At 50.3% G+C, this 13609-nt stretch overlaps 2 protein-coding genes across 12 annotated transcripts in view; both read right to left on the reverse strand.

Annotated features, from left to right (window-relative positions):
- The window catches only part of DOC2B (double C2 domain beta), a 58249-nt gene extending 49642 nt beyond the window's left edge, over positions 1–8607 (reverse strand). Inside the window, exon 1 of the mRNA XM_025214851.1 lies at positions 8552–8607. The gene's annotated coding sequence lies outside the window, so the exon portion shown is untranslated. The remainder of the gene's footprint in view (positions 1–8551) is intronic.
- The window catches only part of RPH3AL (rabphilin 3A like (without C2 domains)), an 87794-nt gene continuing 82571 nt past the window's right edge, over positions 8387–13609 (reverse strand). For 10 of the 11 annotated variants that reach the window (XM_025214841.1, XM_025214849.1, XM_025214848.1 and 7 more), the window contains exon 9: positions 8387–8714. In XM_025214841.1, coding sequence (XP_025070626.1) covers positions 8662–8714 — 53 coding nt within the window. In that variant the 3' untranslated portion in view covers positions 8387–8661. Of the gene's footprint in view, positions 8715–9921; positions 13235–13609 lie in introns of those variants that run through there. The other variant, XM_025214850.1, reaches the window with a different exon arrangement.

A 13609-nucleotide genomic window follows, 5' to 3' on the forward strand; every position in this document is an offset into this window, starting at 1 on the left:
TGCCACCGGCCCTCCCACGGTCCGATGGCAGCCTTCACAGGAAGCCAGCTGTAGATCAGCATACGGACTGGGAAGGGTAAAGACAGCTGCCTTCAGAGACACCCCACTGCACTGAACAAAACAAGGCTGGCCAAGGGGGCCCGGGTTCCCTTGGGCACAGATAGCCCCGCCAGCTCGCTTGTCAGAGATGCAGGTGCTGCTCTTACTGGGAGTATCTTTGAGTGTGGAGCAAATTCTTTTGGCTCTCCAGAGCAGATGTCAGATCCAAGAGTAGCCTTTGCTGGAAGAAGAGGCTGCTCCCCCAGACATGGGCAAAGCCGTTCGGGATGCCAGGGGGCTTTGTCCATGCTAATTACTCACAACTAGCCTGGTAAGGAGCAGCTGAAAGCCTGAGATTTTCTCTCTTTCAACCCCCGCTTTGATAACACAGCCCTGGGGAGCACCTATCTCTGACTCAACAGAATAGCGGTTTTCAGTGATCAATCTTAATGAAGACAGGAGCCGTGATGGAGGAGACCCCAGCAACTTTGTATAACTGCAAAACACATCAGTCTTTCACTTCTAGGCTGACAGCTCACCCGGTGCCCAGGCTGGACCGCCCAAATCACACTGGACTCTGCAGGGCGCTGGGGTCTACAGGACAGGAGCCGATGTCTCAGTTCTAAGGGAAAATGTGTCCATGTCCCGAGCCCACTGCCTCAAGTGGCAGCAGCTGGAAGTCTCAGAACAGGCCATAGAGACTGAACCCACCCCAGGGCCTTGGCCTCAGCAGCGACTCCCCAGCAGGAGCAGATGAGGTGCTTTGGCAGGAACCTGGGCAGCTTGTGCCCGTGTTGGCTGGGCCGCTCTGGGAGAAGAAGAGTCAGATCCTTCTCTCGCCTGGGAGTCGAGCGAGTAGCATCAAACCAGGTGGTGGGGCAGAGAACCAGCCCTTCATCTAAGGTTTCTTTCTGCAGGGCCCTCGGTCAGCGCCTCTCGTTAGCAGCAGTGAGCACTGACCTGTCAAAGGAGGGGATGATGGGCAAAGCAAGGAAGCCAGCTTGCCAGTCTGCTTGCACGCAGCTTCAGAGACCTGATTAGGGTGGACATGACACTTCAAAGCACAGTTCTTAAAGGCTCTCCCGCCCAGCCTGATGAAAACTGATGGCTCTCCTAATTGACCCTTCAAGACACACAGCTTTCCATTTTTAAACCATGTGGCCAATATTAAGCCAACATGCAGGGAACATTATGGCCATAAGGCTTTTAGCATTCGAATGTTTACAACACATTCCTCCCCTGTGGCATCCAGACAATTAGCGGCAATTAAACTCCAGCAAAAAATGACTGAGCTGGAGAGACCAGGGCATTTGACTGTCAAGGGCAGCAGGTGCTAAAAGCAGAGAACAGCTCTCAGTGCATGCATGCATGGACCACTGGGGAATACACCAAGCTTCACCAGGGCTAGGAGGCCTCTTTGCACCCGAGACCTGCAGCCACAAACTCGTTTCCACTGTAGCCTAAGTATATTTTTTTTCCAAGCTAGACATTCAAGCCACTTAACACGTCTGAAACAGAAAAGAGAATCTCATCTCTCTATGCTCCATCTCCCTGGAGGATCCTGCCTGGTTCTGGGTGGGCTGTTGCTATTTAATATGCAAGCTCAACATACAGGCTGTGCTGTATTTTTGCAAGGGGGAGTAAGACAAGCTCCACCCACACGGACTCCCCTCGCCATGGCCAGGGCAAAGCCGCTTGCAGCTTGGTACAGCCTGTTTCAGCACGTGCAGTCATCAGCTCCAGGGGCTGCAGACACACGTGGATTTGGTAACACATGGATTTGGTAAGCTGGCTGCCTGGATACTCATCGTATGCCTGGACCTGGCCGATCAGATGCATTAGGGGAACACCCACAACTCTCTAGGGTTTGTGGCCACTGCAAGGAAGCTAACAGCCCACTGAGTTACTTGCCTTACTGCTCCTTGGGCACTGCACATGGACAGCTGAGAGCAGCAGCCGAGAGCCCTAGGTCCTGAAGCTAGGAAAAGGTCACGTACTCCAGTCCCGCGGCACTGGCGTAGCTTATTAATACCAGGCATCGTCCGATGAGCTTCCTGCTCTTCACAAACACTAATTACATCTCCAGCGCCCTGGGTATCAACATTTCACAGATGATGAACTGAGGCACAGAGAAACGCAGTGACTTTGCCCCAGGTCACACAGTGAGTCTGGGGCAGCACCAGGACCCAGAGCGAGGCCAGCGCTCCCTGCTTTACGCTCAATGCTCCCGGGGGAGTGTGGGCATTCCCCATCTGAGAGATACTACTTTCCTCTTCACTGGCAAGTACGTGGGAGGCTGCTGGGGGTCCAGCTTCTGGCATCTCCATTAAAGCATTTTTGGTAGCACTTGTAGTGACCCCGAGAATAAAGAGGGTGGGTGGAGAGGGGCCAGGACACAGCCAGCCAGCCCCTCCAATCTCCCCGAGGCTGTGCCTGTGTGTGCAGAAAGGGCCGGCGGCTTTCTGAAGGGACACAGAATAATGCGTCTCTCTCTCTCTCTGTAGCAGAGGAACAGGAACGGGAACGGAGCCCTGGCTGTCATGCAGCACACAGGGAATCAATCACTGATCAGAGGCTCAGGCTGGCGCCCTGGGAAATCCATGGTTGTACATCTCCAGCACAAGCCTTTGAAGAGTGAGCAATTTATTGGCACCTTGCAAAAGCTGCACTGTGCTTTGCTAGGGAGGAAGGCAATCATCAACCATCGCTATGCTGATCAATCGTGGTCTGGAGCTTAGGAGCTTGCCGGCCTGAGCCCTGACCCCCTGTGCTCCACAGATGACGTCAGCCCGGATGCGGTGGGGACAAGCTAGGCCGGGATGGACCCCACTGGGCACTGCCAGGATTGGGTTCCTGCAGGCCTAGCTAAGATACCTGCCTGCAGCACCAGAGCTCCTCAGCTCTTGAATGGATTTCTGCTCATGGCAGGGTCATGCTATGACTCCCCGCTAGGCAGAACCCGGACACGAAGCAGACTCGTCCTCGCTGCACCCTCGCCCCACGCTCCGCCTCGGTTCTCCCCAGGCGCAGTGCAGCGCAGAGCATGGGATGGTTTGTATCCCAAGTTGCTCTGATGAAGTCAACGCAGACCAGTAAAGTGGAAGCTGCCTGTGCTGTGATTGTGATGCGGGAGAGTCTGAAACCCCAGGGTGTTTCCTTACCCTGTAAGATTCGCTTCAGCTTCCATGTTGAGATGGATGGAGAATCGTCAGGCTCTGCCTCCCCCTGTTCCCCACTTACGCGGTCCCAAATGGCAGACAAGTGGAGGGAAACAACCAAAATCAGCACTCTAGAGGCTGAATGCTGTAGGCTTTGGTTTTTTAATATAATGCTTCAATAAAAAAGGCAACTTCGGCAATTAATTCATTTCAGAAAAGGGCTTGTGGCCACATCAGAGCAAAACATGAACTGACAGAGTCAGGCTCCAAGGCACTTCTACCCAAACACCTTTGCATTATGCACCTGGCCCCAGAGTTGCAGCAGGTTTTCTGTCTGGTCCTAGACACTACTAACATGCTTTCCATGTATTCAACAGTCAGAGATCTCCAAGCTCCCACTGCCTGGGCAAGCCTCCCTCCCTGCTGTTGTAACTTGCAATCTCTGGCCAGCAGCTCATCAGCGCATCTATCCCAAGATGCAGAAAGGCTGCTCTGACGTAAATGGAGGGTGCCTGGTGCCAGGAACGACTGGTCTTTCTTCCATTCTAGCAGCATCTGAAGCAGCACAGCCTCTGGTAAGGCTGCATCTGTGTGAAAAGCAGCCCCAGTGCTGCCCTGCCTTCTAGTACCCGGCCTTCCCCAAAGACTTCTCCCCATTGCTGGAATGCAGAATAAACTCACTGCTTCTCCTGAGATAAGCCTTGAGAGAAACTCCTCATAAGTGGGTGTGTGGTTGCAGAATGGAAAAGCCAAGGGAATAGCATTCTTTAAAGGTAAAAATCATTGCTCTTCACTTGCGGTCCTGTGGACTGAGAACAAAACTGGAGGGACTCAATGTGTGCTGCCACCATCTAAATCAGCAGGTCTTAGCCTGGCGGTGAGGAAGAGCAGGACCCCTGCCCGCAGCACCTATCAGCACAGCATGACCCCAGCTGACTTACTGCCAGGATATATCCTGTCCCAGCTGAGCCCATGTTCTCCCACACACAAAGCTGCTTCCTCAGCACACGGGGGGAGGGTAGAGATGCCACAAGGCCATGACAAACCATGGAGTGAAAGCCCAGAGAGCAATCCTGCTGGTCCCATACAGTGCCAGTGCAGATGTGAGTGACTTGCCTGCTGCCTCCCATGATCCCAATACTGCGTTGGGAAGGCTGGCGACTAAGGGGCTTGCCCAGAGTCTCAGAGGAAGTGTGCGGCACAGCAGGACCTGAATCCAGGCCTCCCACATCCCAGACTTGGGCTGCATCAGTAGCTCAGCCTCTGCCTGCCATATCTGTATCAAAAGGCTTGTTGAGAAAATTGTAAAGCCCCTAGAGGGGTGGTCCAGGGCAACCTGTCTCCATGCAGGTTTGCCTGGTTGAATGCAGCAGCTTATCAGCCAACACCACATTTCGCAGATACTCTTTGCTTCTGCTAAGTTGTAAGGCCATAGCCTGAACCACTCAAATGCTCTGTAATCATGCTCAGCTCTCCTACAAAATGCATCTGTAGCTGAACTACCATGACTGTGTCCTAAGCACAAAGCAGACTTGATCCATGTTCCTGTGTGGTATGAAGTCTGTACCAGGCGACGGGCAGGGCAAACATCTCTGTGCCCTGCCAGGGCTCAAAAAGCATACCAAACAGACTGCACGACAGCTTGAGGGCAGGTAATAAAAACATCAGTGCAAACAGAAACAAGAAAGGAAGCAAATTTAACCTCACCATTGAAAACAAACTAACGATGCAGCAAACTGGTCATTACCTCCTCCCCTCATTCCCATTTTCCCTTAATGAACTGGCTAGTTAATGGTGGTCATCCAGGGGCATACACTCACTATCGCATCCTGATAAGCAGCCTCTGCTCAGGATCTGCATCAGCGGCTGGTGTCAAACCCACCATTATTTTCCACCTTAAAAGCCTAGCAACTGGAAAACCGGTCCATACCCTCCCTCCCCCCTTGGGTTGGATTCTGCTCTCTGTTACACCAGCACCTCCACCCTTGGCTTCATGCTGGCGTTACCAAGAGCACTGAATCCAGCCCCCTTCCCATTCTGTGTTGTCATTGGCAACTACCTCGCGCCTTTCCTGCTACCTGCTGCCACAGCTTGTCCCCACGTGTCATTCGCCCTGGAACCTCGGCCTCATAGCCAGCGGCTCGCTGCCTGCATGGTTTAGGCCGCAGGTGCTTGCTGGAGGCACGCTGAGCTCCTGTAATGTGCTGCACTCAACGGGGCTGTAGCTAAGCTGCAGGAGGATGGAAGGGGGAGCCCTGGAAGGGAAAGGGAGAAGCTACACAAAGGCTAGATGGGAAAGAGAAACACTGCAGGGAAAGCAACAGAACTGCAAGCAGCTGTTGCTAAAAGCAAGTGAGTTTAAGTCTGGCCCCACGCCCTTTTTTCCAGGCCAGAAGAACAGGGTCACTGCCAAGGATCTCTTAGCACCAAAAACATTAGTTAGACCAGGAGTTTTCCGGCACCTAGCCCTCCTGTTCAATGCCCATCCGCACCCTAGATCTAAGCTGCATGTGGAGTGATCCTGCTATGGAGATGGGGAGGAAGCACTGAGCACACACACTGCCGTTTAAACCTACGGCGCTGGTACTGGTAAAGTAACGGACTAACATACTAATGACAGGTGATGCGCACTCCATGGGTCAAAGCAGCCCCCTCCTTCAAAACAGCTTCAAATGTTGTCGGAGCACACACGTACAGAGGTGGTGGCATGGCCCACTGGAGCAGCAGGGAGCTGCAGCAGGTACGCGAGAGCCTCAGAGGCTGGCTCAGACTCAGAGCAGTTCTTTAATACTATTTATATTGCGCTTATTGATTTCCAAAGCAAAGCTGCAAACCTGCTGAAAAGGGTTTGCACAGAGGGGGGCTGCCTGCTTCTCCTTTTCATGCTGTCCAAAAGCTTTACTGTCTGTTTACTCCAAGGGAAGCGAGACCACAATCCGGGCCCTGGGTATTTGCTTGGCACACGTAATCAAAAAGCCGCCATGCACCTTGCTTTCAAGGCCCTTTTAATTTACTTTGTCCTCCTCCTCTGCCAATAATACAGAGATCGATGTTGCCACTTTGCCATTCCAAGCTCCTGGAGAGAAGCGATTTGCCGCTGTTCGGCCTGGCTGGCTCAGGGTAAGACCAGCCCTGCAGGACAGTGGCAGGTCTCTGCTTTTTAAAGCACAGGCATTTCCAGCAAACTACCAGCGTGTCAGATCATCATCCTGGCTTTATTGGGGCATCTCCATTGCCTCTGGGTGAGGAACTCCAGATTCACACAGCTGTTATGTCCAGAGGGGGATGTCTCTGCGGCAGTGACCAGGTCCAGCTGGGACACTTCTAGCAGTGCAGCTGACACTGGACGGACTTCCTTGGACTAGATGCCCAAGTGCGCAGCCAGCTTCTTGGGCAGGGGTTGCGGCATTAACTCAGCACCATGCCACAGCTACTCTGGTAGCAGCCCACCCTGGGTGGGTCGGCGTGAGCTGTAGTGTAGACTTGCCCAGAGCAGGATGCGTCTACTCCTACCTGGTTGTGTGTCCCGTGTGTTCACTCCTCTCACTATGCGGCAGGGACTCCATCCCATAAGGTGCTACGCACTCCTGGTCCTGATCCGGCAGAGCACACAGTCCTGTGCTTTATACACGAGTATTGTCATTGAGGTCGGTGCCCAAGTTAAGCATGTGCTCAGGTGCTTTGGTGGCCTGGAGTCAGAGCACTCGGTGCCTGGCAGGACTGAGCCACCAAGGCAGGAGTGCAGTGATCTTAGCCTTGCTATTTCTAATCACAATGGGATTGCACTCCAGCAGTTAAAGCGGGGCAGAGAGCATGAAGGCATATGGGTGGCAGCGGCAGAGAGAGAGGAAGGCAGTGGATTTAATGGTCACTCTTTTTGGCTAGCAGGAAAACTGACTTCAAAACGTGATTCACTTTTTCCCCTTCCCCACAACAAAGCAACCCCTTCCCTCCCTGACAAGGCCCCGTACACACTCTGCATAGTATCCAACCCCAACAGGAACGGCAGGCATCAGCAACTGCCCAGGATTATCTGAACAGCTTCGCGTGTCGCCTTGAAAATGGTACGAGGAAAAAAACTTCTGCTACTGAAGCCTTCAAATAACTCCACAGAACTTCTGCAGGGCTCTGGAGTAGAGACACATAACCCCCTTTTCAAAGGGATTTGAATTCATTTGCTCCCAAGAACACTGGAGCGGAAAGCCACATTCTCGTGCTGCCTTCTATTCTCCAGGGGGTATGTGGGAAGTGGCTCAGAAGATGGAGATGCTCGGGAAGCTGCACCACAGTACATTAGTTCTGGATTTTTACCAGGAAGATAATGAGGAGAAGTATTTTGCTGCAAAAGAGGCACCGAGTGCCTCAGTACATGTGCGAGAGCTACTAAGCTGCCCCAGCAGCCCCACATCATGATGTCCTATGCTTTAAACTGAAGCAAAGCTACAAACGAATTGCATTTTCTGGCTTGTGCAACTGCACTGCTCATGGCTCAGTCTTTTGAGGTCACCCTCCTGGAAATTCCCCCTGAGGACGTGGCACTGAGCATGCGAGTACCGGACAGGGATGGGAACAGGCACTGCTCTGCCATGTGTGACATGCCCATCGTGGTTAATCATATACAGAGCCCCCGCTTTAGCTCAAGTTATGGGGGTCTTTGCTTTGGGAACAGAAGGAGTGGTTCTCGTACTGCTCCGTGACTTCCTAGTGGTTCTTCAGTGTAATAAAAAGGGGGCCGAACATTAGGAACTTCTTTGGTTTTTAACCCAGAGGGAAGTCTGAGGCAAGGACAGCAAGCCCCAAAACTCATCCTCAAAATGGCCTGGTCAAGAGTGATCAGAAACTCGGGCGGGGCTGACTGCTATGGCAATCTTCGTGCTAGGCTTGAGACCTGATCCCCTCTGGATAGATAAACTAGCTCCTGCCTACAGAGAGGCCAATGTGGTCTAAAGACGTTTGTACTACATCTCTTATTTTAACAGAGCTGACCCTACCCCTAACCACCTCCCGCAAAGCTGACATTAACCACTCTTCCACTGAAATATATCTCCAACCAGCTTCTGGCACCCATTTCACAAAACTGCTTCAAATGCACACTTCCTATTATGCTAGTACAATTTTTGAGTGCGTTAAAAGAAACCACTATAATGGTGTGACATGCCACAAAACACTCGGGACAGAACACGGTGGTGGAGAGGAACGTACAAAATCCTCAGGCAGGAGCCTACATTCTAGTCTTTGACAACATCAGGAACATTTCAAGCACTACCTAAACATTAAATGCTGCTAATTAGTGGGGCAATGGTGATGAAGGTAGGACCTGAACCGGACAGGACAGGAAGTTTTGCATACCATACCTAACGCTCCATGTCATCTGATAGGCACTGTAACTTTTCCTGTATTTAACTGCAATGCAATCCAAACTCCTCAGTAGTCTGTCATTCATCTTTACGCCCTTGCAGCCTCTTTATTGCACGCTCCTGCGGGGATGAGGTGTCATCGTCAGAAGAAGAAGGTCTTCTGCAACAGCAGGGAATAAACGGATGGAAGTGTTGGAGGGAAGCCAACAGTCAAGACTGCAAAGAAAGAAAGATAACAACCACCCTAGAAGAAATGCGGGGATGGGATGGTGACAGCCATTGAATGCCTCTCCTCTGTGCTTGGAAAATAATTTTGTTTGGGGGCTGAGTAGAGTAGGCTTCATTTTTACAAATGAATTTCAAAGATCCCCTGAGAATATCTGCCATTTTAAGGCAATGTTAGAGAGGAATAAAAACACTCCAGTTGTCAGCCTGATGTCTTCAGCACCTGATTTATTAATGATCGCTCAAGAAAACATGTTCTTGAAACTTGTGTTGGCAGCCCATTTGCTTCAGCATATTAAGTAACCATACATCTGCATGTGGGATCTTTCTCCTTTTTTCCTCGACCAAATTAGATCCTTTAAGCTGTAAAATGAACCAAGAGGGAAACATTGAAATTGGGCAGCTCACGGCCTGCATTTTCCACCTTTAAGAGCAGAGAGTTGACTACTTGTAGACTTGGTCTCAGCATGGGAAGAGAGAAGGATAGGGGGAGGAAGAGAAAACTGTAGAAGGTGACTTGTCCTTGGCAGGCTGCATTTTCAAACTAACGATAGCTCCCAAGCAAAACAATCTAAGTAGCAATTAGTGTGGCGAGATTAAAACAGGAAAGCAAAATGGATTTTAAAAAAGCCATTTGAAACCTTGAAACTGAATGCAGAATGATGCAAAACATACAAAGACACACACATGCACGCACACAAATAGCTCTCTATATATATCTTTAGTGAAAAATACCTAGACGTTTCTTGGTAGACAATAAAAAACAGACGCTGATTGTCTAAAAAGAACAGATGACGAACTTGGGAAGGCCAAGAATGATGACTTCTTGCAGAAAGGCAATTAGAGCTATATTATGTTTAGTGATTTTAAGAGAGAAAGAAACTCCTTCTATAGAAAGGCTAAAGGTATGTCTGTGAATCAACTGCTCCTGCCAGCATTAGGTACCCAAGAGGTGGGAACACAGAAAAAGATGACCTTGATGTTCAGAGCACATGTTAATCACAGCTCCGCCTCGTGATTCACTAAGCCAGTGGTGGCATTATTCTATGTACAGGCTGGAGCCAGCCCAAGGATTTGACGAATATTTGTAACCTGGGAATGGAGAAACTTTTTATTGTTTCAAGAATGCCAGGCAGTTGGTGCAGAGTCAAAGCTTTATTGTTTCCAGGTTTAAAATATTACAGAACATGAATGGGGAGGGGGGGAAAAAAAAGATCTGCGCAACATCCTAGCAAGGTACGAACAGTTCACACTCCCATCCCCATCTCCTCCCAAAGCCAACTGAAAGCAAGGCAGTTCACTGTTACAGATTAAGGGAAGTACATGCTTTCACACAGAGCTTCATAACACACATGAGTGCAAGCTACATCCTTGGTGGACGAGGCATTGTTCACAGAAAATATGCACGTGCAGCTTTGCAAGTTGCCGTACTGCACGTGGCTGTCCGTCTACATAGACTGGGCCTGATCCTTTACCCACATGGGACAGTGGGACTCTTTTCACTGCCATGTCCTGGATCAGACCATCCACCAGAGATGACTCTGCTGAAGTCAGAATTCCAGAAGTAGGAGGGAGGCAAATGGGTTTGTTGGGACTGACAAGGACCACCGCAGCCACAAATCTGTGTTTGCTTTACCCAAAAGTGTCCGACAAAACGTAACGGGAAGAGAAACATTTCCATGACATAAAACAACCAAACAAAGCAATAAAGATTGTGTAAGGAGCAAAACATTCCCCTGCAACATTGCCCGCATTGTGCTGGGGAGCGAGACCTAGGAGTGAAAGCAACCGTGAAACATGGTAGAAAACTGGCCGGCCTGTTTCCATTGTCCAAGCTGAGTGAAGTGTAACAAGGAAACAAGCAGCATGAAGAGTGACGCATTTAAAATGTACTTCGGTCTTAATGCAAAATGCTGGTAGTAATGCAGAGAAAGAAACAATTAAAAATGGGGTAACCTGTTCAAAAGTGCTTTAGGCCTATCTTCAGAAGCAACTTATGCACGGAGGGTCAAATTTGCAGAGGTTCAGTTAAAAAATGAAGACACGTCTGAGTGAGATTTTCCAAAGACCCTGGGCATCTCTGCATCTTGGTGTGCCAGAATAACTTCAGACATCTGTCCCTTTGGAGTTTCACTGAAAGCCCATGAGATTTAGGTTCCTAAATCAATCAAGTAGTTTTGAAAATGTTAACCTTTGGCCTTATATTTTTCTGGACTAGCTACCAATTTAAGGCACCTGCATTTTGGGATGTCTAACTCGCTACATTTTAAAGAGGCCTATTTTTCAGAAAGTCCTGAGCAACCACCCTCTGAAAACAAAGCTCCATTACGATGTCTCAAGAAGGAGACTTGACATGGATGTCCCTGGAATTGCTAGTTGGTCTCTAGTTAAGTCACAGCCCCCCACCCAACACGCACAGAAGAGGGAGGTTCTCTGAGCCCAGCTGTGGAGCACCCCGACTGATGGCGGGTACTTCAGCTAACACAGTGGGCTGGCCGAATTTTCAAACATCACTTAGGGTACAGAGGTGCCGACTGACAGGTACTTATACCAGCCGTGATGCTGAGAATCGCAACCTCTCCCGTCCATTCATATCTACCATGGGGAGGGGCTCAGCTCATCCCAGTTAAAGGAACTCAGAATTCAGAGAGAACCTAGACTGAAAGTTAAAACCAAGGACCTTAATAGTAGTTCCCATGCAGAACAGCAGCAAGGAAAGCAGCCATGGCAGGGTGCTCTCTGCAAATCCAAAGGGTGATCTGACTGAGTCCTGATATCTGATCACATTTATCTTTGTGCTGGGGCCACTTGGAAAAGTGTGCAGGTGGGAGGGAGTAAGCTGCGAAGGGGATGAAGAATTTATTTAGGGACGAAAGCGGAGTGTTGAGATTCCAAAAGGTAAGGTGACTCGCTCGTGGTAGTGAACTGCTTCTGAAACTATTACCGTTTCCTGGGCAGAACTCTTGACATCTCTTGCATCTTTAGCAGAATTATGAGACTGGTTCAAAGCCTTTCAGAGGCAATCAAAAGACTCCCACTGAGCTCCAGTTGCTGACTCACGTTACAGGAGTTGTGTTTGGCTTCATGATGTGGGCCAAACACTGGAGAAAGAGCTGAGTCCCTAGAAAGGATGGGAAGGGAGGGAACTCCCAGCCTTCCCCAACATTAAATAGTGAATACAAGTGCAACCAGCCAGATGCCACCTAAGACAGCACTGGAAAAGGGCAGAATGGGCACCTGGGTCACACAGGATTGCAGGACGGCAAGAACACACACACTTTGACAAGGGAAAACATTTAGCCAAGTCACCTATCAGCTGGCAACCAAATGGACTAGCCAGGGCATGGTTTGGACTTCCCACTGAATGGTCTGAAACATGCAGTAGTTGACACGTACAAAGAACTCACGATATCAATGTCTACACAGCGCCCTTGGAACAAAAACCAGAAAGTAGAGCAGGAGACGGCAGAAGAGGTGGGGGGGCTGCCTCATGCCAGTGTTGCTCTCCTGAGTAAATCAATCACCATCCCAATGAGACAGCCATGTCCAGTGGGAGGAAAGAGGAGCACAGCTGCACCTGCTTAAAGGGAGGCCCAGATTAAAAACAAGAAATCCAGTAATAATAGTGCTATTAATAAATACTTGGGGTGAAACCCTGGCTAAGTAGGAGCCAACAGTAAACTTTCATTGACTTCCTGAAGGCCACGGTTTCACCCTGAGCGCTTTACTGGGTGAAGCCCACCCCAGGCCAGAGAACCAGAACAAGGGCTCTGCACACTTATGCTCTCACTCAAGAGCATTGCTGGGATGTAAAGGGATGAACAGACCTTTGCCCTGGGTGGATGCTACTCAGGCAGTGCCTTTCATCCAAGGCTCCCGAAGCACTTTCTCACAGCGGACAATCCTCTTGCCCCCTCCAGTTTGCAAACAGGAAAACCCCAGCCAGGACACAAGGCGGATGGCTCAAGGCTGCTTTATGAGGCAAGAGTACCACGCAGGTGTGCTGACTCCCAGTCCAGTGCTCCTCAGGCCTCCCTGCCACGATGTGCTGAGATAGCCTGTAGGGAGGCAGGCTAAGTGTGGGGCTCTTCATTCTGGAGAGCAGAGGGAAGGAAGTTTCAGCAGACATCTTCACACTCAGTTGCCTGGGTACTATGGTGTCACCTGCTCCAGTCCTCTCTAGGAGCATCCCTCTGAGCCAAACATCTCCCATTCTTCGTCAGCTGGCAGGAGGCAAAGCAAATGACTATGGCAAGAGGACAGCAACACCCAGTGCCATGCAGCATAGTGTAACTAAGGCCTATAGGAATCCTGGCATCCCAGGGGCCACAGAGGGCCAGGGCCACATAATCCATGATGAGAATACGGGACTGGACGGGCGAGACAAGATCCAGGTCCAGCTGCAAGATTCTGACTCCCATCAGCGGCGGGGGCTTGTGTGGAGGCGCCGTTTGCCTTGAAAACAAATGGAGAGACAGGTTTGTGTGCTGGTGGGAGGGGGCAGATGCTCCAGACAGTTACTTCCCATTGCCTGCTTTTCCTTGGTGGCACTTTAGAAGCTCGCTAAAAATAATAATGCATAGAAGGGCCGTGGATCATAACGCCGCATGCTGTCAGCAGTCAGGGCCCATTAAACTTTATTAAAGTCAAAAGAGATGGGAGATGAGGGAAAGGAAATGGAGGATGGCAGAGAAAGCAGATTTCTTACTTGCATATGAAAACTGGCCCTGAGCTTCCTCCTTCACTAAAAGGGCCAACCTTACAAAGTACAGGGAGGGTGGGTGTTTAACCCCACTCAGGATCAGGCCCTGTTGCTGCCAGTGTTCCTGC

This window comes from Alligator sinensis, unplaced genomic scaffold (assembly GCF_000455745.1).
Source record: "Alligator sinensis unplaced genomic scaffold, ASM45574v1 scaffold1801_1, whole genome shotgun sequence".
In the NCBI taxonomy this organism is placed as follows: domain Eukaryota; kingdom Metazoa; phylum Chordata; order Crocodylia; family Alligatoridae; genus Alligator; species Alligator sinensis.